The 25,262-nt window shown below is 46.1% G+C and overlaps 1 protein-coding gene across 4 annotated transcripts; it reads right to left on the bottom strand.

Moving 5' to 3' along the window:
- Positions 1-736: 736 nt before the first annotated feature.
- LOC310694231 (hemojuvelin-like) lies at positions 737-19,579 on the bottom strand. Of its 4 annotated transcripts, none has more exons than XM_083477260.1 (4): positions 19,174-19,579; positions 11,831-12,014; positions 9,094-9,596; positions 737-4,864 (listed from the first exon to the last, which is right to left on the bottom strand). In XM_083477260.1, the coding sequence occupies exons 2-4, from the start codon at positions 11,922-11,924 to the stop codon at positions 4,241-4,243; spliced, it is 1,221 nt and encodes a 406-aa protein (XP_083333386.1). In that variant the 5' UTR covers positions 11,925-12,014; positions 19,174-19,579; the 3' UTR covers positions 737-4,240. The 4 variants fall into 4 exon arrangements, with proteins under 4 accessions (XP_083333386.1, XP_083333387.1, XP_083333385.1 ...); XM_083477261.1 differs by having other exon boundaries at positions 19,156-19,413; XM_083477259.1 differs by lacking the exon at positions 19,174-19,579 and adding an exon at positions 17,442-17,643.
- Between the last annotated feature and the right edge of the window lie 5,683 nt (positions 19,580-25,262).

The following is a 25,262-nucleotide window of genomic DNA, read 5'->3' as shown; positions in this document are numbered from 1 at the left end:
CAATATAGCATAGAGTCAGTGAACATAAACTGTGCATTTTGTGTGACCGTGACAGCATTTTGTTTATGCAGCTATTTTATACAGAGTTTGCAGTGTTTGCAATTTAATTCAATTTCCTGCCCAGATCATTTGCCATTCTGGCTGCCAATTTCTCACTACACGCCTCCAAGCCGTTAAATTAACTTCAGCACGCCCTCTTGTGGGTCGTTGGTTTAAAACACTTTATAGAGTGACCCTCTGTAGAAGAGTGAAGTCCTGTACCTTTAGAATCACAGGATCATAGAATTGCGGAGTTGGAAGAGACCAAGAGCATCATCTAGTCCAACATCCTGCGCTGCAGAAATCTCGGCCAGATCATCCATGGCAGGTGGCCATCCAAACCTTGGTTAAACTGTGCATGTTATGTAATGGGAGAGGGACCTGGACTTGCCTGTTTTCACCGGCCCTGTTTGTCAGAAACACAACCGTAGAGAGAGAGATTACATTGCACATTTGGTGACTGGAGCGGCAATGAAAATACGCATGAACTGGTGTACTGAAAGTTAGGAGGAATGTCTGAATTGGAGATACAGGGGTCCTCTCCTTTCTGACTTCATTGCTGGACACCCTGTTTCATATGCATTTCATTTTTCCAACGGAAGAGAGACACACACACCCCCGCCCTCTTTAAGGCGAGTTATTTTTAGCTTCACCTGTTGCAAGCCGGGTGCTTAAAGGAGAAACAGATGAGAGGAAATGAAGGCTTCAAAAATAGATGTATTTTTAATGCCAAACACTTGAGGATTAACGGAGGCCGTGCGGAAGCAGTTCAGAAGCGAACACTGTCAGTGCTGGAGGCAGGTTTGGAGAGAGCACAATATGGGAATATGTCTCGTACCCAATCATTGTGACGTGACGTGGCTTGAAGGAATCAAAATCTAGAAATTCATTGCAGGCTACGTCACCACACACACACACACACACACACACACACACACACAAACACTCATTCTTCTTCCCCTTTTAGTTTCCAGGTCATTCCATGCCAAATCAACTGATTTTAATATTCGACTGTGCTCTCACAACTCAGATTTTCTTTTTTAAAAAAATAGCTATGCGATAGCTCATAGCTATGTAGATAGCTATGAGATAACCTCAAATTAATTTTTTTAGATTTTTTGGTCCAAATTTGGGTGCAGGATAATTTTTTTGAAAATTTCGATTTTTGAGTGATTTAGGCTAATGCAATTTCTGTGTCAGTTTAGAGAAAACCTCCTGTTTCACTTATTTTTCAACTGGGCTTATTTTGGTATCAAAATAAAGCTAATTGTGGTCTCTTTCCACATCTTTCCAAAATAAGGTATAAAAATGGTATTAAGTGCCACAGAAAAGGGTCACCAACCATTCAAAGTGAATTTTTGTCATTTTATTCCCGGTAGATTTTATTCCCGGCTGATCGCCAAAGAATTGATGCTTTTGAATTCTGGTGCTGGAGGAGACTCTTGAGAGTCCCATGGACTGCAAGAAGATCAAACCTCTCCATTCTGAAGGAAATCAGCCCTGAGTGCTCACTGGAAGGACAGATCCTGAAGCTGAGGCTCCAAGACTTTGGCCACCTCCTGAGAAGAGAAGACTCCCTGGAAAAGACCCTGATGTTGGGAAAGATGGAGGGCACCAGGAGAAGGGGACGACAGAGGACGAGATGGTGGGACAGTGTTCTTGAAGCTACAAACATGAGTCTGACCAAACTGCGGGAGGCAGTGGAAGACAGGAGGGCCTGGCGTGCTCTGGTCCAGGGGGTCACGAAGAGGCAGACACGACTAAACAACAACAGATTTGATAAGCCATAGCGCACAAACCACAACTAGCACATGTTTCATACTTTTTTGTAGAATGGGCTAACCATGTACTTGTTATGTTTTAAAAATAAGGAGGGCGTTTTTGTGTCAATAAAATAAATTGATTTTGAAGAATATTTTTTACAAAAAAATATTATTTGTACAGGTTTAAGGTCTCTTTGAGCCTGAAATAACTCACACATTTGTGAGAATAGTTGAAATTGTACCCTCTTATGTTACAATGTCATCTAATATAGTTTAAAAATTCAGTTTTATTGATTATTTAATAAAAACAAAATACATCTCAGAGCCCTTACTCATTTTATTGTGTAAAACACTTCTGCAATGATATGGTCAAAGCTATTTTGTTTCCAATACATGCGATATGGTCAATGATGGACCAAAAAATCTTTAAAAAAATAATTTGAGGTTATCTCTCAACCTAAAAAAAAATTGAGTCGCAAGAGCACATGACACCAAGTGATTTGGCGTGGAATGACGCTTCCATGCAACATCAATAACGGATACCAATGACACCATCAGCAGATTACATTCACAGTCTCCACGGACAAATGCAACCTCTCTTAAAGTCTTCAGCTTTAATATATTAATCATTCCCTCCCTTCTTATTTACATTCCTCAATAATTTCCCTCCCCGATCAGATCCAGTAGGTTTCAATCAGCACACGTTATATGGGCCTAAGGTTGCAATGCAGACATCAGCAGTATTAGAGTAAAGGTAAAGGGACCCCTGACCGTTAGGTCCAGTCGCAGACGACTCTGGGGTTCTGCGCTCATCTCGCTCTATAGGCTGAGGGAGCCAGCATTTGTCCGCAGACAGCTTCCGGGTCATGTGGCCAGCATGACTAAATTGATTCTGGTGAACCAGAGCAGCGCACGGAAATGCTGTTTACCTTCCCATCTGGAGCAGTACCTATTTATCTACTTGCACTTGACGTGCTTTCAAACTGCTAGGTGCGCAGGAGCTGGGACTGAACAACAGGAGCTCACCCCATCATGGGGATTCAAACTGCCGACCTTCCAATCGGCAAGCCCTAGGCTCTGTGGTTTAGACCACAGCACCACCCTGTCCCCTAGTATTAGAGTAAAGGTAAAGGTAAAGGGACCCCTGACCATTAGGTCCAGTCGTGGACGACTCTGGGATTGCGGCACTCATCTCGCTTTATTGGCCAATGGAGCGGGCGTACAACTTCCGGGTCATGTGGCCAGCATGACTAAGCCGCTTCTGGCAAACCAGAGCAGCGCGCGGAAACGCCGTTTACCTTCCCACCAGAGTGGTACCTATTTATCTACTTGCACTTTGACATGCTTTCAAACTGCTTGGTTGGCAGGGGCTGCGACCGAGCAATAGGAGCTCACCCTGTCGCGGGGATTCGAACTGCCGACCTTCCAATCAGCAAGCCCTAGGCTCTGTGGTTTAGACCACAGCGCCACCCGCGTCCCTTAGTATTAGTCTTCCTCATATCAGTAGGCTTGCCCTGGAGTCAACAGGCCACGATGTCAGGGCTCATTCCAGAGAGGAATGTTCTCCTGGGCATGCTACATTGAGATTTGTTGATTCAAGACTACCGAAGCCATTTTGCTGCCTGAGATGGAGGAGAATCATAGCATTGTAGAGTTGGAAGGCACCCAAAAGGTTGTCTAGTCCAATCCCCTTCAAAAAAAACCAAGATGGTGTCCCCCTTCTGGTTAATGTAGAGAAGGCTGTTGGATTGGCAGTTGACTAGAGATGACTTCAGTGCTAGAGATGGTGCCATGACCTTCACTGTACCTGAGATGAGCAGGCGGGCTTAACAGGGTGTCAGGCAGAACATGGGGCACACACAGTAAGAGTGTAAGCAGACATAATTCTCTGTTCCGCCCTATATTCGCCACTTGCAGCACCAAATAATACGCCAACTGAAGCACAGATGTCATTAGAAATCCATACTTCTCCAAATTTTGCAACGCAGCTGTCTAACAAAGAAAAAGTGTACAAATACGCATCTGCTAGGATAAAAAGTGTTCATACTTTGGTAAAATAGTGTACAAGAATGCATTGCTATTAATTGCTTGCAAAAAAAAAATGTGCATATTAGGAGAAATTCTCACCAAAACGCTGATGAATCTTCATGAGGATTTGTTAAATAAATAAAAAATGATGTGGAAGTGTGACACGCTGAATTTAAGATTTGAGGAATGAGGAGCGGAGAGGTCAAAATCAACAGATTTGTCCATTTCCAACCTCAGCTTTTCCTCTCCCTAATAAAGCTTTGAAGGTCAGGGTGCCCTGTTTCCATCCATCCCAGATTCTTACAGCTTTACAGTTTGTCCTGTCCCATGTTTGCTGACGGCCATACTTCTGGGGGAGTCAACCCCATCAAACTAGCACCATACACCCTTCCACCAGTCCCCAGAAACCTTCAGAAGTGTAGCTGCAACGCTGAAAGGACCAACGTGATGGCGAGGAGGAAGGCCGAGCAATGGGACATGCAAGCTGCATCGCTTTGGAAGAGATGGTGCTTCTTGGCGTCCGGGTGGAAGACTTTGGCGTCCTCCAAAGCAGCGTGCGCAGCCAGCGTAAAGTTGACGTCTCCCGATGTCACCACGTCAAAGACGCACGACTGGAAGTAGACGTCCTCCACCGGCAGCTTCTCCTTGCACAGGAGCTGGGCCTTCTGCGCAGGGATGGCTCCGTTGCTACAGCAGCACTCGGTCTGGGAGATGCGCTGGCTGGGAGGGCAGCCTCCCACGCACAGCTGGAGGTCCTGCTCCTCCGTGAAGGAGCGCACCACGTCCTCGGCCGCCCGGATGGAGAAAGAGAGCTGCCTCCCTGCCTGGCGCACGGCAATGGTGGTGCCAATGTAGGTGGCGAGGATCTCCACGTGCTGCCCGGGCGTGCGCTCGTGGATGCTCAGGCTTTTCCCTCCGGGTTTCTCGCCCCCGTTCGTGGATCCGTCCTCAAAAGCCGCCGGCAGGTTGTCAATCTCCGCCTGGTAGACTTTCTGGTCTATGCACTCCTTCATGTTCTTGAATATGATGGTGAGCTGAAAAGAGAGAGGTAAAAAGGTAAGGTAAAGGACCCCTGGATGGTTTAGTCCAGTCAAAGGCGACTATGGGGCTGAGGGGCTCATCTCACTTTCAGGCCAAGGGAACCGGTGTTTGTCCACAGACAGCTTTCCGGGTCATGTGGCCAGCATGACTAAAGCGTTTCTGGAGCAACGGGACGTTGGAAACCAGAGTGCATGGAAACGCTGCTTACCTTCCTGCCGCAGTTGTGACTATTTATCTACTTGCACTGGTGTGCTTTCGAACTGCTAGGTTGGCTGGGACAGAGCAATGGGAGCTCACTCCGTCATGGGGATTTGAACTGCCGACCTTTTGATTTGCAAGCCCAGGAGGCTCAGTGGTTTAGACCACAGCACTATTTCATGCTCTCCATGTGTGCCCAAGCCACTTAATCTTCCCTGGGAGTGTGAAAGCTGTGAGCTGACCCATTTATTATTTTTCAAAAATGTGTACAGGCAAGAGAAATGCACACTGAAACCCTGACAGATTTTTCAGGAGGAATTTTGTATGTTTGTGGGTAGTGGGTATGTGTATCTGTGTGTATAAATACATATGCATATACATACACACACACACACGGGACACGGGTGGCGCTCTGGTCTAAACCACTGAGCCTAGTGCTTGCCGATTGGAAGGTTGGCAGTTCAAATCCCCGTGACAGGGTGAGCTCCCATTGCTCTGCCCCAGCTCTTGCCAACCTAGCAGTTCGAAAGCACAAAGTGCAAGTAGATAAATAGGTACCGCTCCGGTGGGAATGTAAACGGCGTTTCCATGTGCTGCTCTGGTTTCGCCAGAAGTGGCTTAGTCATGCTGGCCACATGACCCAGAAGCTGTCTGCGAACAAACGCCGGCTCCCTCGGCCTATAGAGCGAGATGAGTCCTGAAACCCTAGAGTCATCCACGACTGGACTTAACTGTCAGGGGTCCTTTACACACACACACACACACACACACACAGAGAGAGAGAGAGAGAGAGAGAGAGAGAGAGAGAGAGAGAGAGAGATTCAGAGAATCAGAGAATCGTAGAGGTGGAAGGGACCTCAAGGGTCATCTGGTCCAGCCCCTGCAATGCAGGAATCCCAGCTAAGGAATCTCTGGCAGATCCAAGAGCCCCATGTGCTTCAGAATATACGTCCTCTCAGGTATTTCTCTTCTTCTCCTCTCTAGTTCTCCATGTACGAACTTGAAGAGTCCTCCTAGGGGACTCGTCGCTCCTTAAGGGAAGTGGGCAGTTTCCCAGTTGTTGACATCTGCAGGGCAGCCACTTGGGCCTCTGCTCTTACTTTTGCAAAGAATTCTAAAGCAGGCGGGTTCTTCCTTAGCTGACGCTGCATTTGGGAGAAAGGCACTGCGGAGGGTTGTTCGTATTTGTTCTGCTGCAGGGAAAACCAGCCCTGTCCTTAGGGAATCCTGCTGTGCTGCACCCTATTCATAGAATATTCATTGGCAAAAACAAAAATTGGTACTTGCCATTAATTTCTGTAAACTGGAGGATATCCGCCCACCTCTGGTTCCCTCTCTTATTCTCTTATTCCTACGGAGTGTGGGTTCATATGCTTTTGTTGTCCTGGTGTGGATCTACACTCGTGGTTTTTAACGTTAAATAAGGGTTTTGATAACCTACATGGACAGATGACGTCCTACTTTTAACGTTCATAACACGCTATTAAAATGTGACACAGGTGGCTGCGCAGAGCAACCAGCCATCAGCAGTAGGGAGACAGCTTTTCAAAGAAAAGAAAAAACAAAGCTAAAACCCGCTTTCATTAACAAGCATGCCCTGTGATGTTTTAGAATGATATATGTCAGGCATGTCCAACCACTAGATCGTGATCTACCGAAAGATCCCCGGCTGCTCGTGGCAGATCGCGGGATCATTCCCAAAACAACCCTGGGCAGCCCCCCCCCTTTAAAAAGCTCAAAAACTCTGGGCAATCCTCCCCCTGCACACACACACCCCACACGCTCCTCCTCCCACCAATGACAATTGGTAGATCACTGCCAGTTTTTTTATATACTGGGAGTACATCGCAGTCTCTTGGGAGATGGACGTGCCTGAATTATATCTAATATCGTTCTCATAACGTTAAAACAGTTCAGTGTAGATCCATCCCTGGTTTCAACGGAGATGTAAGTGTGGTGTGGTGTAACTTCCGAATGTGTCTCCTGTGGCATAATTTTTTGTATAGGGCATGGTGACCACGGCTGTGCTTGTTTTGTTTTTCGATATACGATATACAATATCTTTATTGTCATTGTCCCATGCAGGACAATGAAATTGAAAAACTACATAAAACTACATTAAAACTATATAAAAGCTACATAAAACATTCAAAAACCCCTAAAAACTCTGAAACCCCATTCTAAAATACACTATACTATAGAGACCCCTTATGCTGCGTTTAGGACCAGAATTGCATTTGCGGAGAAACTGTTTCTCAGGCGGCTAGTCCTGGCCTTTATATCCCTGTACCTTCTCCCAGAAGGCAGAAGCTGAAAGAGATTATTTCCGGGGTGCGTACTATCCTGCGCTATCTCTGCCGCTTTCTTATGGCACCTGGCAGCATAGATTTGATCTAAGGTGGGAAGAGTGCACCCAATTATTCTCTCTGCAGTCTTTACAACCCTGTTTCAGGTTTCAGGCCATCCTTAGCTCTGCCAGATCTGGAGGGTCTCCTCCCCCTAGAAGAGGAGAGAGAAGACTTGGAAGGCCCTGGCTATCCAGTCCAGTGGGAGGAGTGAGCCCCATATGAACCCCACCCCCTGGCCTGAGGCTTTCCAGTTCTGATATGTACAGTGTTGCAATGAGTATAAATGAGTGTGCCGTATCGCATCTTTGATCCACCCAGCCCAGTCGCATCTACACTCACCAGCAGCCCTTCTCCAAATCCGAATGTCAGAATAGTGACTTCCTGCCTGAGACCCTTTGACTGAAGATATGGGCAGGTGAACCTGGCGTCTTCCCAGTGCAAAGCAAACCACCGATAGGTCTTAGATACTGTGGTGATCACACAGGGTCCCTGGACGTTTAACGGTCTATTGATCCCTGTGCCACCACTGTGCTTGCTTCCCCGCTGCCACCAACCAGTTACTCTCTGGTAAAACACTGAGTCCAGACAGTTGTTAAAAGCGAACCAAAAAAAAAAAGTTTCTTTTACAGACATTAACAAGTTTATGGTTTCTCCGATGATATTCGTGTCAGTATCTTAACTTTAGTTTCTATACCGGCCTATACCTTCCTAATACCTTCTGACTGATTATCTCAACTGTTTGACTGACTCCTGTTAACAAATTCGCTCACTCTCACACCAGACTAGCCCAACCCAGACTTATCTTATCTGTCTCTTCTAACTCCAGACTGTCTTCTCCACCCGAACTCTAACTCCTCCCCCTAGGTTCCCATTGGTTAGTCATTTTACAATTAGTTAACCCTTTCCCTATGAACCCAGTATGATGTCACACACCTAGTGTGATGGCCTGGGATTCGGACTCGGAGGCTGAACCTGAGGAATCCCAGCCTGCACAGGATTCCCCGCCTCCAGAACCAGCTGAGCCGGGGCTGGGGCCTGAGCCTGAAGGGTCCTCACCTGGGCTGGATCCTCAGGTGCAGGCACCAGCTGAGTCTGCTCTGGCTCCTGAGGTGATGGAGGACCCATTGCCTGCAGGTGCTCCACTCTCAGCCCCTTCAGGGGAGGCTGAGGTTGCCTCTGGGTCCGGTAACCCTCCAGCCTCTCCTGAGCTGCAGAGGCTCAGGGCAGAGAGGCGGAGGGAACTAAGTTCCTGCAGGAGGAGTGCTGGCCTCCAGGCCAGGAGAGGGGAGCCACCTGTGGACTGGGGCCGCCCTATGCCTCAGGGCAGATAAAAGCCAGCCAGCCCCAGTCCCAGGTTGCGGGAGCAACGTTGCTGGTAGCCGGTTCCTGCCTGCACCCTGTCCTGCCGGATCTCCTGACCTCACCCGACTTCCTGCCTTGGACCTAGCTTCAGCTTTGATGGATGGCCTCAACACTGCTCCCTCGACCTCGGACTGGACTCGGACCTCACCTCATGGAAACCCACGGGACCAGCACACCAAGGGGGGCAACTGTCACAGATGCAATTTGCTACAAATGTCCATAGTAATTATGAGGCTCTCTCCCTGGTCACACCACCGATGACACAAGCCATGGGAAACTTTAATGGGACACCTGTAGACGTCACTGTTTCTTACCTTGCTAGTAGCTGTTGCATTTGATCCTTTCAAGACAGGGTAGCTTGTCGCTTGAGCGAACAAATAGTTGTTGTCCAGGAGAGGCCAGGAACCTTCCACTCTGCATGTGTGGAACTCGTCGCTGAAGGTCCGTACGTGGGGGTCCCCAAACGTGGCGCAGTGCTGGTACGTGGGGGGTCTGTTGTGCTTCCGGGAAAAGCTCTTCTCGTAATCGCAGATCTCTGGGGGTTCCAAACCCTGGTGTGCAGGGGGTGGCGCAGGGGGTCGCCGCGGCGAAGTGGGCCCCTCCTTGGAGCACTTGTTCTGGATCATGAGGTCCTCGATGCCGTGGACGGCAGAGTGGTAGGCGAGGTCCCCACGGCAGGTACGGGCCGTCCTGCGAGTGCAGCGGGAGTAGGAGCGCAGGGTGTTGCAGTAGCTGGCGTGCTTGTTGGGGCCACGCAAGTTGAGCGTGGCGGCCACGTACTCAGAGTTGCAGCGCAAGATCTTGCAGTGGGAATATGCTGCAGGGCAGAACCCAAATAGCAATGATGGTAAGGATAGGAAGAGAAAGGGGGAAAAAACAGCCATGAAGATCAGAGTCAGGTAAAACTTTCTGATTTACATTTCAAAATATTCATTCAAACAACCTTAAACCAATGACTTCCCTTCTTCTCTTTCCGTGGTTCATTTTGCATACCAACTTACGTTGGGGTTACGTTCTGGGGATCGTGCGTGAAGCCAAAATTGTGTATAGTCAAAACAATGGGTAGGCAAACTAAGGCCAGGGGGCCGGATCCGGCCCAATCGCCTTCTAAATCTGGGCCGCGGACGGTCCGGGAATCAGTGTGTTTTTACATGAGTAGAATGTGTCCTTTTATTTAAAATGCATCTCTGGGTTATTTTGTGGGGCCTGACTGGTGTTTTTACATGAGTAGAATGTGCTTTTATTTAAAATCTGGGTTATTTGTGGGGCATAGGAATTTGTTCATTCACCCCCCCAAAAAAAAAAATAGTCCGGCCCCCCACAAGGTCTGAGGGACAGTGGAACGGCCCCTGCTGAAAACATTTGCTGAACTAAACTATTCACTAATCCATTATTACTTCCATCAAAACTTATTTTCCCTGATGAATTTATCTTAATGCTACCAGAGTTTTTAAATGAACACATTTTTCTCCATATATTCAGTAAGCATTTTCCAGTCTTCTTTACACATACACTCTTCTTGTTCTCTTATTCTATATGTTAAATCCACAAGCTGCACATATTCCGTCACTCTTCTTTGCTTGAGACCTCACTCGTTTTCCATTTATGGGCTAACAAAACATGGGCCACAGTAGTGGCATGCATAAATAGTCTTTTTTGACACCTGGGAATTTCCTCTGAATTATCCCCAACGAAAAGGACTCTGCTTTTTTTTTTAAAAAAGGTACTTTAAAAGGTAATAAATTATAAGTTATAAGACTAAATTCTTCTGACATATAAAACAGTTCAGTGTTCGTTGCAGTGCCATGCTGGCAGGGATCCACTGGATCACGTGGGGCAGCTGAGTGGGGGATGGGGACACCTTGTTCCACCCTCCTTCCTTGCAAAGATAACTGTGGAGAATTCAGCAACACACTCGTACAATCACTGAGCTGCAGTCCTTGCCCTAAAAATAATAGCAATTTCCCAGTCCTTGTGGTTCTGAATAAAGGGCTGGAGATTTAATATGTTCCCCTCGATGATAGTAAGAGGAAGATATTTAGCTCTCCCAGAAGCAGAGCGTCTCTGCAAATGTAGTAGGCAGGAACCTGATACGTTGGAGCATATTTTCTTTTCTTGTGATTTTGGCATTTATGTCAGAAGACAATTGTTAGAGGCCTTACAATCTAACAGGCTTGGTTCTATGCTGCCAACGGTTCAGGGCCTGCTCTCGGACAGGAATGATCAAATCACTTTAATAGTGGCTAAATTTTTGAGTGCTGTCCATGAGGAAAACTAGGCCATTATAGAGAGATTTAGTGGTTCTTGAATTGTTGGTGATGTGGTAGTGTTATACTGTTTTATTTATGCAAATTGTTATGCTGAATTCATATTTTCCACAATCTGTATACGGTGTTTGATTTATAATGTGTGGTTTGCTAAGCCTAATAAAGAACTGATTGATTGAATAAAGGGCTGGTTTAAACAGGTACAGTGGTGCCTCGCAAGACGAAATTAATCCGTTCCGCGAGTCTCTTCGTCTTGCGGTTTTTTCGTCTTGCGAAGCACGGCTATTAGCGGCTTAGCGGCTATTAACGGCTTAGCAGCTTAGCGGCTTTAAGAAAAAGGAAACAAACTCGCAAGAACTCGCAAGACGTTTCGTCTTGCGAAGCAAGGCCATAGTGAAATTCGTCTTGCGGAACGACTCAAAAAACGGAAAACTCTTTCGTCTAGTGAGTTTTTCGTCTTGCGAGGCATTCGTCTTGCGGGGCACCACTGTACAGTGTTACCTCGGGTTACAGACACTTCAGGTTACATACACTTCAGGTTACAGACTCCGCTAACCGAGAAATAGTACCTCGGGTTAAGAACTTTGCTTCAGGATGAGAACAGAAATCGTGCTTTGGCGGCACGGCAGCAGCAGGAGGCCCCATTAGCTAAAGTGGTGCTTCAGGTTAAGAACAGTTTCAGGTTAAGAACGGACCTCCAGAACCAATTAAGTACTTAACCCAAGGTACCACTGTATAGCAGAAGAGTCTGCTGGATCCAGACAATTGCCTGTCGAGTCCTTACCATGTCTACAAAGCAGGAGAAGGAAGAGCGCTTTAATGATGAAACCAGCATTCGTCGAGCGTCCCGGCCTCATGGAGCAGGCGAGTCTCCCCATTCCAATCCATCCAGAGTTTAGGAACGTTTCTTACCCAGATTGTTCCTCTCCCTCCGTTCTCTTTGCTTCCTTCTTTCTTTCAGTGGTTGTCTGGAAGAAAAGCCAAATAATAGTAGTAGTAGTAGTAGGAGGAGGAGGAGGAGGAGGAGGAAGAAGAAGAAGAAGAAGAAGAAGAAGAAGAAGAAGAAGAAGAAGAAGAATTTATTTACCCAGCCACTCTGGGCAGCTCCCAATAGAATATTAAAAACAGAATAAAACATCAAACATTAAAATTCAAAGTGTTGGTGCTGACCTTTAAAGCCCTAAACAGACTCAGTCCAGTATACCTGAAGTAGCGTCTCCACCCCCATCGTTCTGCCAGGACACTGAGGTCCACCGCCAAGGGCCTTCTGGCAGTTCCCTCACTGTGAGAAGCCAGGGCAGAGGGCCTTCTCGGTAGTGGCACCCTCCCTGTGGAATGCCTTCCCACCAGATGTCAAAGAGAAGAACAACTACCAGATTTTTAGAAGACATCTGAAGGCAGCCCTCTTTAGGGAAGCTTTTAATGTTTAACAGACTACTGTATTTTAATGCTTTGTTGGAAGCCACCCAGAGTGGCTGGGGAAGCCCAGCCAGATGGGCGGGGTATAAATTATTATTATTATTATTATTATTATTATTATTACTTCCCTAAACAGGGCTGCCTTCAGATGTCTTCTAAAAGTCAGAGAGCTGTTTATTTCCTTGACATCTGGTGGGAGGGTGCCACCACCGAGAAGGCCCTCCGCCTGGTTCCCCGTAACCTCACTTCTCGCAGTGAGGAAACCAACAGAAGGCCCTCAGAGCTGGACCTTAGTTTCCGGGCTGAATGATGGAAGGAGGAGATGCTCCTTCAGGTATACTGGGCTGAGGACATTTAGGGCATTCAAGGTCAGCACCAACACTTTGAAATTGTGCCTGGAAACATAGAAAAAGACAGAAAAGAAGAAAAGACAGATTCTATACCAAACATACATCTGCATGATGCATTGATTTTCAATTCATTTATATACCACTCTGTTGGAAGCTGCCCAGAGTGGCTGGGGAAACCCAGCCAGATGGGCGCAGTATAAATAATAAATTCTATTCTATTCTATTCCTGTCATGTACTTAGCTCTTCAACAGCAGAAAAAGATGGTGGACTCTCCATCCTTGGAGGTTTTTAAGCAGACTTTGGATGGCCACCTGCCATGGATGATCTGGCTGAGATTCCTGCATCGCGGGGGGGGGGGGGGGGTTGGGCTAGATGATGTTCAGGGTCCCTTCCAACTCAGCAATTCTATGATTCTGTGATTCTAAAGCTACAGGACTTCACTCTTCTGCAGAGGGTCACTCTATAAACTGTTTTAAACCAACGACCCACAAGGGGGCGTGCTGAAGTTAATTTAACAGCTTGGAGGCGTGCAACGAAAAACTGGCAGCCAGAAGGACAGAAGATCGGGGCAGGAAATTGAATTCAATTGCAAACACCACAAACTCAGTGCAAAATAGTTAGATATGCTAAGATATCTTAATTGGAAAAACTCGCAAATGCCAGATCGGCTTAGGATTTAAATATGTGATGTTAGAGAATAATTTGTTTAAAGTTAAAATGAAAAGGAGAAAAGTCGTTAAGTGATTAAGTTAATTTTATGAGAAAATTTCTTTTGGAAAACTGTTACAATGATATACCCCTTGATTTTGATTTTTAAGAAAAAGAACTTCACAACTGTTTATAAAAAAATAAAGTTAAAAACAACCATTTAAAATATTCAAAATGTAATTAAAATCAAGGATAAGCTATAAAAAAAAAACAAGTTAACTAACACATGTCAACGTTCTGCTTGTTTGAATAGGCTTTCCCAAAATGGCAATGTTTTTAGCAGGAGCCAGAAAGAATACAGCGAAGATGGCACCTGCCTGAAGTCAACGGGCGGGGAGTTCCACAGATCTACAGGGCACAAAGCTGGGTGGCTGATATAGTATGCAACCACCCAGATGCAGAGACATGATTCTGATTGCGAGTCTTGCCCTCGCCCCTTTTCCTTTCAAAATAAAAACAATACAAAGTTTCTGGCATGAGCTTTGCTTTGCACATTTGGTGAAATTTGGGTAGGTGGAAATTTTTGGAGAACTTGCAGTTTTTGAGGATTGCACCAGGATTGACTGGTAACAAGCCCTCCCCTAAAATACTTGGCGGTGGGGAACACTTCCTTCAACTGGTTGGATGGTGTCTGTCCTGAAAATATAAAAGGTAAAGGTAAAGGGACCCCTGACCATTAGGTCCAGTCGTGGCTGACTCTGGGGTTGCGGTGCTCATCTTGCTTTATTGGCCGAGGGAGCCGGCGTACAGCTTCCGGGTCATGTGGCCAGCATGACTAAGCCGCTTCTGGCGAACCAGAGCAGCGCACGGAAACGCCGTTTACCTTCCCGCCAGAGCAGTACCTATTTATCTACTTGCACTTTGACGTGCTTTCGAACTGCTAGGTTGGCAGGAGCAGGGACCGAGCAACGGGAGCTCACCCCGCCGCGGGGATTCGAACCGCCGACCTTCTGATCGGCAAGTCCTAGGCTCTGTGGTTTAACCCACAGCACCACCCGCGTCCCTATAAAATATGGGTATTCCTTATTCAGATGGTTGAAAACAGAGGTGGAAGATCCTTTCAAGAAGGCAGGTGAATTTTGTTTTCCTTTTTGCACAATTATTATTATTATTATTAAAAACCTGCTTCACCATCCCACGTATAGCCCAAATATTTCCCCTTTGTCTTGCCCCACATGCAGATATAGTATATTTCTTGACCCCTTTCTGCATATCCAGTGAATTATGCATTCATTGTTTTGCATGTGGCTGCTTTAATTTATATTCAGATGTCTTCATTACGCTTTCCTACGTCATTAATCACATTCTACATCCAGTTTCTTAAGTAGGTAGCCTTGTGTTAAGTGGATAGCAGTGCTTGATTTATAACATAGAACACAACTACTTTATAATACGATCAAGGGACAGCTACATAAGAACAGAAGTCGTTCCCAAAATATAGTTTTAAATGAGCCTCTTGCAGAAGTGCTTTACGTATACAAACTCAGTCAGAGGGTGCGAGTTTGCTTTGGCCGGACAATTTCATTTATTCTAGGTCTAATTGGAGACAAGCAAACTCTCATCTCCTTATCAACACAAATATAAGCCCTTCTCTTTTCTGCATCTTGCATTTTTGTCAGAGCTTAAAATCCCCTCTTCACAACAATATGTCATGGAGAAGTATAAAAAAACAGTCACTGCCCTTGGAGTGGATACTGTTATTTCTGCTTGTATAAAAGGTAAAGGGACCCTGACCATTAGGTCCAGTCGTGGCCGACTCTGGGGTTGCGGTGCTCATATCTCTTTGTTGGCCGAGGGAGCCGGCGTACAGCTTCCGGGTCATGTGGCCAGCATGACTAAGCCGCTTCTGGCGAACCAGAGCAGCGCACGGAAACGCCGTTTACCTTCCCGCCGGAGTGGTACCTATTTATCTACTTGCACTTTGACGTGCTTTCGAACTGCTAGGTTGGCAGGAGCAGGGACCAAGCAATGGGAGCTCACCTCGTCTGCTTGTATATCCATATATATATATATATATATATATACACACACACACAGAGAGAGAGAGAGAGAGAGAGAGAGAGAGAGAGTCGTACTCTGCTTACATAACCGTCTAGATACATAAACTTTGGGATGCGAACGCAGCAAACCCAGGAGTATTTTTCTGGGTTTCGCCATGCACACATGCACAGAAGTGATCCTCCGGTTGTGAATTCCTGGGGATGTGGCCGGATCTCCAGAACGGATCCCGTTCGCAACCGGAGGTACCACTGTATACACACAGACACACACATGCTATACTAAGCTACCATACACTGAAATGTTAAAATGTTTGTCTTTTTTAATTGCCCTTGAATCTTCCTGCCACACTTGCCATTCCCTCCTGCCACACACCCTGGCATAGGGTTTCGGGCCCCGTCCTCTCCCAGCCCCACCTAGAGATGCCCCGTGGGGACTCAAACCTGGGACCTTCTGCTAGCAAAGCAGGTGCTCTGCCGACAGAGCAGTAGCCCTTCTCGGCGATAAAATTGCAGCATTTCACCACCACCCTGAAGGTAGATGACGCAATGCCCCTTTGGGTATTTCTCAAGGAGAGTGGATACCTTCAAGATCATAACAGCAAGCCAAAACTGGGTTTAATGCATCTTCCCTCTGAGTTGCAGCAACTGACATAAATGCTTTGCTTTGTGGAGAATGGAGGTGAGTTGCTATCATCAAAAGCCATCAATGAATCAGCACCAAGGCCTGGAATATCACCGGCCTTGAGCGTCATTAACCCTATTCAGCTGCACTCTCTCTCTCTCTCTCTCTCATTCTATTTTCTTCTCCCCTTCATCTGCTTTCTGTTTGGAAAAGGAACTGGAAGAATTAACTCAGGGGTTTGGGGTATTTTTTTTTAATGAAACACCACTCCATAAACCATTCCCCCCCCCCCATTCTTTATAATCACACTTTCATCCAGGGATGCCGAATAACTTACCAAAAAAATCATTCGGTCGAAAATCTAACCATAACATGCATCCTCCATTTACAGATAGGTAGCCGTGTTGGTCTGCCATAGTCAAAATAAAAAAATTCCTTCCAGTAGCACCTTAAAGACCAACTAAGTTAGTTCTTGGTATGAGCTTTGGTGTGGGGTATCTGAAGAAGTGTGCATGCACACAAAAGCTCATACCAAGAACTAACTTAGTTGGTCTTTAAGGTGCTACTGGAAGGAATGCATCCTCCAATTAGTTATGCATAATAGTATATACTTTTGTCCTACTCATTTCTCCTAATTTTTTTCCTCTACCTCCCTCTCCTTTAACCCCTCCCCCCCAAAAAAAATTGTTCTCTCTTCAAATCTTTAACCATGTGCACAGATTATTCGTCCTAATTTGGATGCTTGGTTTGGCTTCCCCCAATGCTATCCAATTCCTATAACTTGTCCATTTGTTCAAAAAAAAATGACGTTTGTTTTCCCATGTATCTTCCGTCATTACCTGCTCAAATATATCAGATTGTATATATTCAAAAACATAGTCATTCCATTTTTCCATTGTCTATTTATCCTTTTCTTTCCATCCTGACGCAGTAACAAGCATACCAGCTAAGATCATAATTTTATACCAAACATGCTCTTTTCTACCTCTCCATAAACCTTGCCCACTTAGCACTACCTCTGTCTCATCTTTTGGCCAAGCCGATTCTTTAAAGAAACAGATACGAAGCGATGCACGAAGATGCCTTTGAGCATGTGCAGAGTGCCCCTCTTTCACCCACGGCAACCTGCTGTCACAAGAAAGGAGGAAGCAGCCTCCCCTCTGTGGATACATATTTAAAATGGTCGATATCTCAAAACTAAGTGGTATGTATCTCTTTCTGTGTGTGTGTGTGTGTGTGTGTGTGTGTGTGCATGTATGAAATGAAATTCAGAAAGAATAAACCAAAATGCTTACCTCGATGTGAACTAGAATGCTGCTTCGTCAAACTCCCCCTGCGGGGAAACGGCCAGCTTTCCTCCATAAACTCCCCCAGCGGCCCCCAGCTCCTGCCTTCTCGTGATAATCGAGGGGGAAAAGACATCAATTGCTGGTGGCCAGCAGCCTAGAGACAGCTGAGCCTCTGCAACCTGATCTGTCCCCCAAAAGGCAAAGGTCCGCAACAGATGCTTTAAAAATAGGTTGTAGTATTTTGGATCCCGAAAGCAGAATTCGGGGGCGGGCAGAAGGCCACATCCCGGAGGCGGCTGGTTTTATTTTAGTAACTGACACCTTGTATACACACACACACACACACACACACACACACACACAACTTTTCCTCCGAATATTAATTGCGGGTCATCACAAATGGGAAGTGATCTGCTGCTGTTTGCTGGGCCTCTGATTGGCCACTTTGAGAACAGGAGGGTGGACTAGATGGGCTCTCTTTGGCCTGATCCAGCACGGTGCTAGCTTAGAAATACATTTTGCAGACCCAGAATGGGAAGAGGGAAGGGGAAGGACCTGGGAGAGATCTGCAGAAATGGAGTGTTCAGCCCTCAGGGAACTGTAGTGATACCCGTTAGTTGATATAACAACTAACGCATCTAAAGCAGCCATCCAGATTAGATCCCTATATGCTAAGAATCAGGCTCAATCAGTGAAGATAGCTTTGAGACTCTTTCAAATGAAAGTCCTCCCCCTTCTTTTGGTGGGCATCTCTTTAGGCTCCCATAGGGATTTTTTGAAACTGGATTCTATCCAAACGCGATTCCTTAGAGCCATCCTTAGGATTCCCCCCTCGGTAGCGGGTGCGGTTATGAGATTAGAGGTCGGCTGGCAAGCTCTACGGTATGTGGCCTTGAAGACGAAGCTCTGGCTATGGCTCAAGCTTTGTTGTAAACCAGTGGGTATTGCCCCCTTGATATTGAGGGACGATTTCCAATCATCGTGGGAAAAGGAGGTCACTAACGAGGTTCAATCCTGCGGATTGTCTCACCTTTACTTTGAGTCTATGACGTACAATCAAGCTAGAGCTGTGATCTCCCGGAGACTGAGTAACATTGCCAGACAAGAGGACATAGCCCAGGTAAAACCAGGGATGTTCCTTGTGGACCAGATTTATCGGACCATACCAGCCCCCTACCTTGCAGAAATTCACTATGTGGAATACTGTAGACTTTTTACAGCGGCTAGATTAAATATCCTTGACTCTGCGATATTGTGGGGAAGGTACAGAGGAGTACCATACGCCCAGAGAACCTGTCATTGTGCCATGGGTGTGGTTGAGTCCACTGAACACATTCTCTTGACTTGCCCTTCTTATGCAGAGCTTAGACAAAATTTTATAGACCCACTCCTATGTCAATCTAGCTTCCTACCCGGAGAAAACCAGGTTTTACACTTGCTGAATAACGTCACTAGAGCTATACCTTCCTTGGTGGCCAAATTTCTTTTTTTAGCTTTTAAGCGTCACAAGACTATAATTGACTGTATTGATATGGGGCTATCTGTTTAGCCCTTTTTAGTGTTGGCTAAGTTTTAAATCTTCCTGGAGTTTTTAACTGTGTATTGACAAATGTATTTTTTTCTGACTGACGGTCGAATAAAAGGTTGTTGATGATGGCGAAACTCAAGTTTTGTTTAACACCAAATTGGCCGCACAGATTTTAGAAAATCTCTCCCAAACCTGGGCATCATCACTCACTTCCTTGGTCGTTGGAGAGACATTCTGGAAGACATTGGCATCGGATTTCTTCCTAAGAGCCCAGAACTCCACGCTGGGAATTATGAAGGGGTGGAGGAGACTTCCAAGACTTCTGCGATTTCCCTTCCCCTTTGGAAGATATGAGATCTGGGAAGAGATGATGAAACTGGGTCACAGCACCAGGCAAAGGAAAAGACAAGGAGCGGAGGGGGGTGGGAAAGGCCGTCATTAGACCCATCTGACACACCCCCTCTGGACACGCAGATACAGTACCGTCACCCCCTCTTGGCTAATCTTTGCAGAGGAGCTGGGGGGCACTAGAGATAAATCAAGGGACAGAAGCACCTGTTCCGAAAACTGGCATCTGTAAATGGGAGCTTGAGCCAGGGTGGGAGTATGTGTGTTTAAAAGAGGAACCAGTCCGGGAAGGGACCGGGGGGGGGGGTGAGTTTTCTAAAAAAAGATCAGAGCAGATGGAGCAACAGAAAGATTCCATCACATGGGTAAAGATCCAGGGAGGACGACAGACCTGCCATTCGAGACTAGTGGCGTGCAAGCATTTGGCTCAGTCTCTATGGGCACTGCAGCCCCTCTCCTCACCAGGGATGGGGAAAGAATTCGATTTGGTTCTCATTTGAAGGCCCTTTACAAAGCAAGACGCAGCCGTCCTTTGGGATTCGTGCTTCTCTGAATTTTGCGGTGCAGTTCTCAGCCCAAACCATGTTTGCAAAAAAATGATAATAATAATGCGTAGATTATGGGGAACGGTGCAGATTCAGGGAAGGGGCAGGGAGAGGAGAGGGCATAAGTACGGTTGTGCAACCACATGAGGAGCAATTGAAAGAATCGGGCATGTTTAGCCTGGAAAAGAGAAGACTCAGATGTGATAGGATAATAATAATAATAAATTTTATTTATACCCCGCCTTCCCTGGCCAGAGCTGGGCTCAGGGCAGCTGACACCAGTAAAATTACAGTAAAAACATAATGGGGGGCGAACCGAATTTAAAATACAGATTAAAATGAAATTTAAAGTGCAGCCTCATTTTAAAAGTAGCCCATAGATCAAAACCATAAGGGAGGGAAGACATAAGGATCAGACTGAGTCCAAACCAAAGGCCTGATGGAACAGCTCTGTCTTGCAGGCCTTGCAGAAAGATGTCAAGTCCCGCAGGGCCCTAGTCTCTTGTGATAGAGCCTTCCACCAGATCGGGGCCATGGCCAAAAAAGCCCTGGCTCTGGTCGAGGCCAGCCAAACCTCCCTGTGGCCCAGGATCTCCAAGATGTTGTTTTTTTTAAGACCGTAAGGTCCTCCGTGGGACATACCAGGAGAGGCGGTCCTGTAGGTACGAGGGTCCTAGGCCGTATAGGGCTTTAAAGGTTAAAACCAGCACCTTAAACCTGATCCTGTACTCCACCAGGAGCCAGTGCAGCTGGTATAGCACCGGGTGAATGTGATCCTGCGGCAAGGACCCCGTAAGGAGTGTTGCAGCGGCATTCTGCACCCACTGGAGTTTCTGGGCAGCCCCACATAGAGTGAGTTACTGTACAATAATCAAGTCTGGAGGTGACCGTCACGTGGATCACAGTGGCTAGGGCAGAGCGAGAGAGGTAAGGAGCCATTTATTCCATTTATGAATCACGTCCCATAAAATATCTCAGAGCAGTTCCACTGGGGGAAAACATCAACAACAGAAGCAATCAAAAACAATTCCATATGTAGAAGCAATTTACAATAGTACAGTCATACCTCAGGTTACAGACGCTTCAGGTTGCACGTTTTCAGGTTGCGCACCGTGCTGAACCCAGAAGTACCGGAACGGGTTACCTCCGGGTTTTGGCTCTCGCGCATGTGCAGAAATGCTAAATCATGCTTTGCACATGTGCAGAAGCGCCGGATCATGACCCACGTGTGCGCAGATGCGGCGCTGCAGGTTGCGAACACTGCGGGTTGTGAACGTGCCTCCCACACAGATCACGTTTGCAACCCGAGCATCCACTGTAATAATAATAATGATAATGATAATATATTACTTATACTTATACCCCGCCCATCTGGCTGGGTTTCTCCAGCCACTCTGGGCAGCTTCCAGCAGGAGATTAAAAATACATTTAAACATCAGTCATTAAAAAACAGACTGGCATTAAAAGGCTCATTGGAAAGGTCTTGAAAGTCCCGGAAAATGACAGAGACCTGGAATGCCTATTTGAAGTGCAATGAGTTAAGGAGTTTAAAAATGTTGCATTCTACTAATGAGAACCATGCTCCAACAACTGGAAGTTCAAAAGCAGTTTGAGGGAGGCTTCCCAGCAGATGGCGTCGTCTCCATTCCATTGGTAGCTGGAACCACTGAAAATTAACGGCCACCTACAGACTTCTGGTGACGTGCAGGACCAATTACTGGCATGCCAGCCAACTAAAGTTGCCGTTTTCTGGGCGCAGGGAAGATTCACTGGCAGAGTTTATGTTTGACCCCAAATCTGGAAAACAGTTCGGAGAGCAACTTAGGTAACGTGAGTTCTGACACCAGCAAAGATCAGCAACATGTAAGCAAAATTAGCAGGTTGGAAGGAATAGAACAGGGGGGTGCGGGTGGCGCTGTGGGTAAAACCTCAGCGCCTAGGACTTGCCAATCGCATCTGGGAGTGTGTGTGAAGTGTCAAGGTGAGCACTAGATGGCGCTAGAGCATGCTGGACAGCGTACTTTGGCAATTTGTTCCACTCTGGAGACAAGATAAACTCAATGCTTGATTTATTTGAACTGATATCTTACGCACCATTCACCACAAGGTGCCGTGGAAGGGGGAGGTAGCTCCATGGTAGATAACAGAGGTACCTTGGTTCTCCAACTTAATCCGTTCCGGAAGTCCGTTCCAAAACCAAAACATTCCAAAACCAAGGCGCGCTTTCCCATAGAAAGTACAGTCATACCTCGGGTTACAGATGCTTCAGGTTGCGCTTTTTCTTGTTATGAACCACAAAAACCCAGAAGTACCGGAATGGGTTACTTCCGGGTTTCGGAGGTTGCGCATGCGGAGAAGTGCTAGATTGCGCTTTGCGCATGCGCAGAAGCACCGAATCGCAACCCGCGTGTGCGCAGACGCACCACTGCGGGTTGCGAATGCTGCGGGTTGCAAACATGCATCCCACACGGATCACGTTCGCAACCCGAGCGTCCACTGTAATGTAAAATGGATAAATTCGTTCCAAGCTGTTGAAAATCTACCCCTAAAATTTCTTAGAACTTTTCTGGCTTCCCCCAAAACTCCTTGGGAAATCACACACACAACAAGAATCTGGGACAAATTTCCATCTCACATAATTTCAGCTGACCTAAAAGAGAATTACTTTAAGATCCTTGACCAATGGTACTTAACACCCTACAGATTAATTTAATATATAAGTTGGCATCAGACAAATCCCGGACCTGTGAATTGAGTAAAGCGGGCTATATAATCAACTTTCGGAATTGCTTTCAGTTACAAACATATTTGAAATCTGTCCAGGCTAATATTTCTGATACAGTAGGATATCTTATGGTGCTGGAGGTGACTCTTGAGAGTCCCATGGACTGCAAGAAAATCATACCTCTCCATTCTGAAGGAAATCAACCCTGAGTGCTCACTGGAAGGACAGATCCTGAAGCTGAGGCTCCAATACTTTGGCCACCTCATGAGAAGAGAAGACTCCCTGGAAAAGACCCTGATGCTGGGAAAGATGGAGGGCACAAGGAGGAGGATGAGATGGTGGGACAGTGTTCTCGAAGCTACGAACATGAGTTTGACCAAACTGTGGGAGGCAATGGAAGACAAGAGTGCCTGGCGTGCTCTGGTCCAGGGGGTCACGAAGAGTCGGACACGACTAAGCGACTAAACAACAAGAGTATCATATACCGTTAGGTCCTAAAATATTTCTACTTAGTTATCTGAGGGACGTTATCTCAGAAAATGATCGAGAAATAGTAATTTTATAACTGTTACAAAGATTGCTAAGATTCGCAGTGGTGAAGAGGTAACATCGCCTACTGTATGTGAATGATTTGCGGGGGGAAAGGGGTTCTAGTAACTATGATTAAGTTAAGTTATTATAAACTAATTCATATAAATCAATCTAACAGTTTTTTTTGGGGGGGAATAGTATTTTTGGTAGTGTTTTGGAATAGTAAATTTAATGATAGCGTTCCACTTTTCAGCCTGTTGGAATGGTACGAATATTTCTTAATTGATATTTTGGTTTCTGTTATTTAACCTAAATATATTTTTTAAAAAGAAACACCAAATTTTCACCCCCAAAACTAGGGGACGTTTGTTGGGAAATCGTAGCCCCAACCAATGTCTAATTGAGTGTTTTGTATCCATTGTGTGGGGCCAAATTGGCTATTTATCCTTCTGTTAATAATATCTCAGGAATGTCAAAGGGGAGCGAGGCTCTCACGCTTTTGCGCCATTTCGGCTGAGTTCTCTGGACCCAAGATACCCTATATTATTTACTATCATTTATTCATTTTTAAGAGGCTTTTCAACTCTTGAACTCTCCCATGGAAACAACCGGACCAACTTTCTCTGCTTGCGAACACAGAGAGAATGAGCGGTAACTAATATATTATTTTTTTCAAAACAAAACAAAACTAGGCTATCCTTAAACACAACACAGCTTTTGGGGGGGGGTGTCCAGTAAAGGACACAGAGTCGGGTTTTGCGACGACACCAAAATGAAATATTTTGGTTTATGGAGCCCGTCAGGATGTGGGATATGACCCCCCTGGGGAACCAAGAATACTCTAAATCACCAGCCTCTCAGAGATGGAAGACGGCAAAGTCGTTTCCATTGTGTTTTCACAGTGACACTGCTCTGGCGACATGTTTTCCTTCCCGAGTTCAGCAGCGCAGGGAGGATTCTGACCCTGGGAACTTGCAGTAAAACAGGGGGAGATGGCTGTCGGGCCATCACCTGGTTAACCAAACAAAGCTCAGACCCTCTTTGCAAGAGAGTGTCCCAGCTTCCATTGCCTTGTGGGGGAGATTTGGGGACAACTTTTTAAAAAACGTTGCAACCATCAGGTTCGATGTAGCTCAGTATTGCCTACGTAGCTTAGAATCATAGAATTGTTGAGTTGGAAGGGATTGCAAGGTTCGTCTAACCCGCTGCAATGCAGGAATCTTTTGCCCAACACGGGGATTGAACCCACAGCCCTGAGATTAAGAGCTTCATGATCTCCCGACTGAGCCACTAATAGCTCTCCAGAGTCTCAGGCTGGGTTTTCTCCCAGACCTATCTGGAGAGGCCATGGAACCAATCTGGGACCTTCTGCATGGCAAATAGCTTGCTTACTCTACCACTGAGCTACAGCCCTTCCTTCTTCATAAGGTTATCCAAGAAGTGGTGCTCCTCCTTCCATCCATCAATGATTTCCTTCCACTCTTCCATTCTGTCCTTTCCTCGTTCTTTATAGAGTTGGCCAAGATGTGGGATTCCTTCTTCCATTCTTGGTTGAGTTCCTTCCATTCCCTCTTTCTTCGGTTTTTCATTGAGATTCTTCTGTGCTCTCTGTATTCCATTCTTATTCTTATTCATTTATTTACTCTGGGCAGTGTCCAACAAATTAAAACCCAAAAATCCTTGAACATTAAAAACCTCCCTGTAGTAATAATAATAATAATAATAATAATAATAATAATAATAATAATAATAATTTATTATTTGCACCAGCCACTCTGAGCGGCTCCCAACAGAATATTAAAAACACAATAAAACATCAAACATTAAAAACTTCCCGATACAGGGCTGCCTTCAGTTGTCTTCTAAAGGTTTGGTAGTTATTTTTCTCTTTGATATCTGGTGGAAGCGTGTTCCACAGGGCGGGCGCCACTACCGAGAAGGCCCTCTGCCTGGTTCCCTGCAACCTCACTTCTCGCAGTGAGGGAACCACCAGAAGGCCCTTGGCACTGGACCTCTGTGTCCAGGCTGGACGATGGAGGTGGAGACGCTCCTTCAGGTATACAGGGTCAAAGCTGTTGAGAGCTTTGAAGGTCAGCACCAACACTTTGAATTGCGCTCAGAAATGTACTCTTCTTCGTAGAGTTCCCCAA

The sequence above is a fragment of the Podarcis liolepis genome (assembly GCF_965112155.1).
Source record: "Podarcis liolepis genome assembly, chromosome: 15".
Lineage (NCBI taxonomy): Eukaryota > Metazoa > Chordata > Lepidosauria > Squamata > Lacertidae > Podarcis > Podarcis liolepis.
The sequence above is the reverse complement of the archived record's forward strand: the minus strand, read 5'-3'. Positions and strand labels throughout refer to the sequence as shown.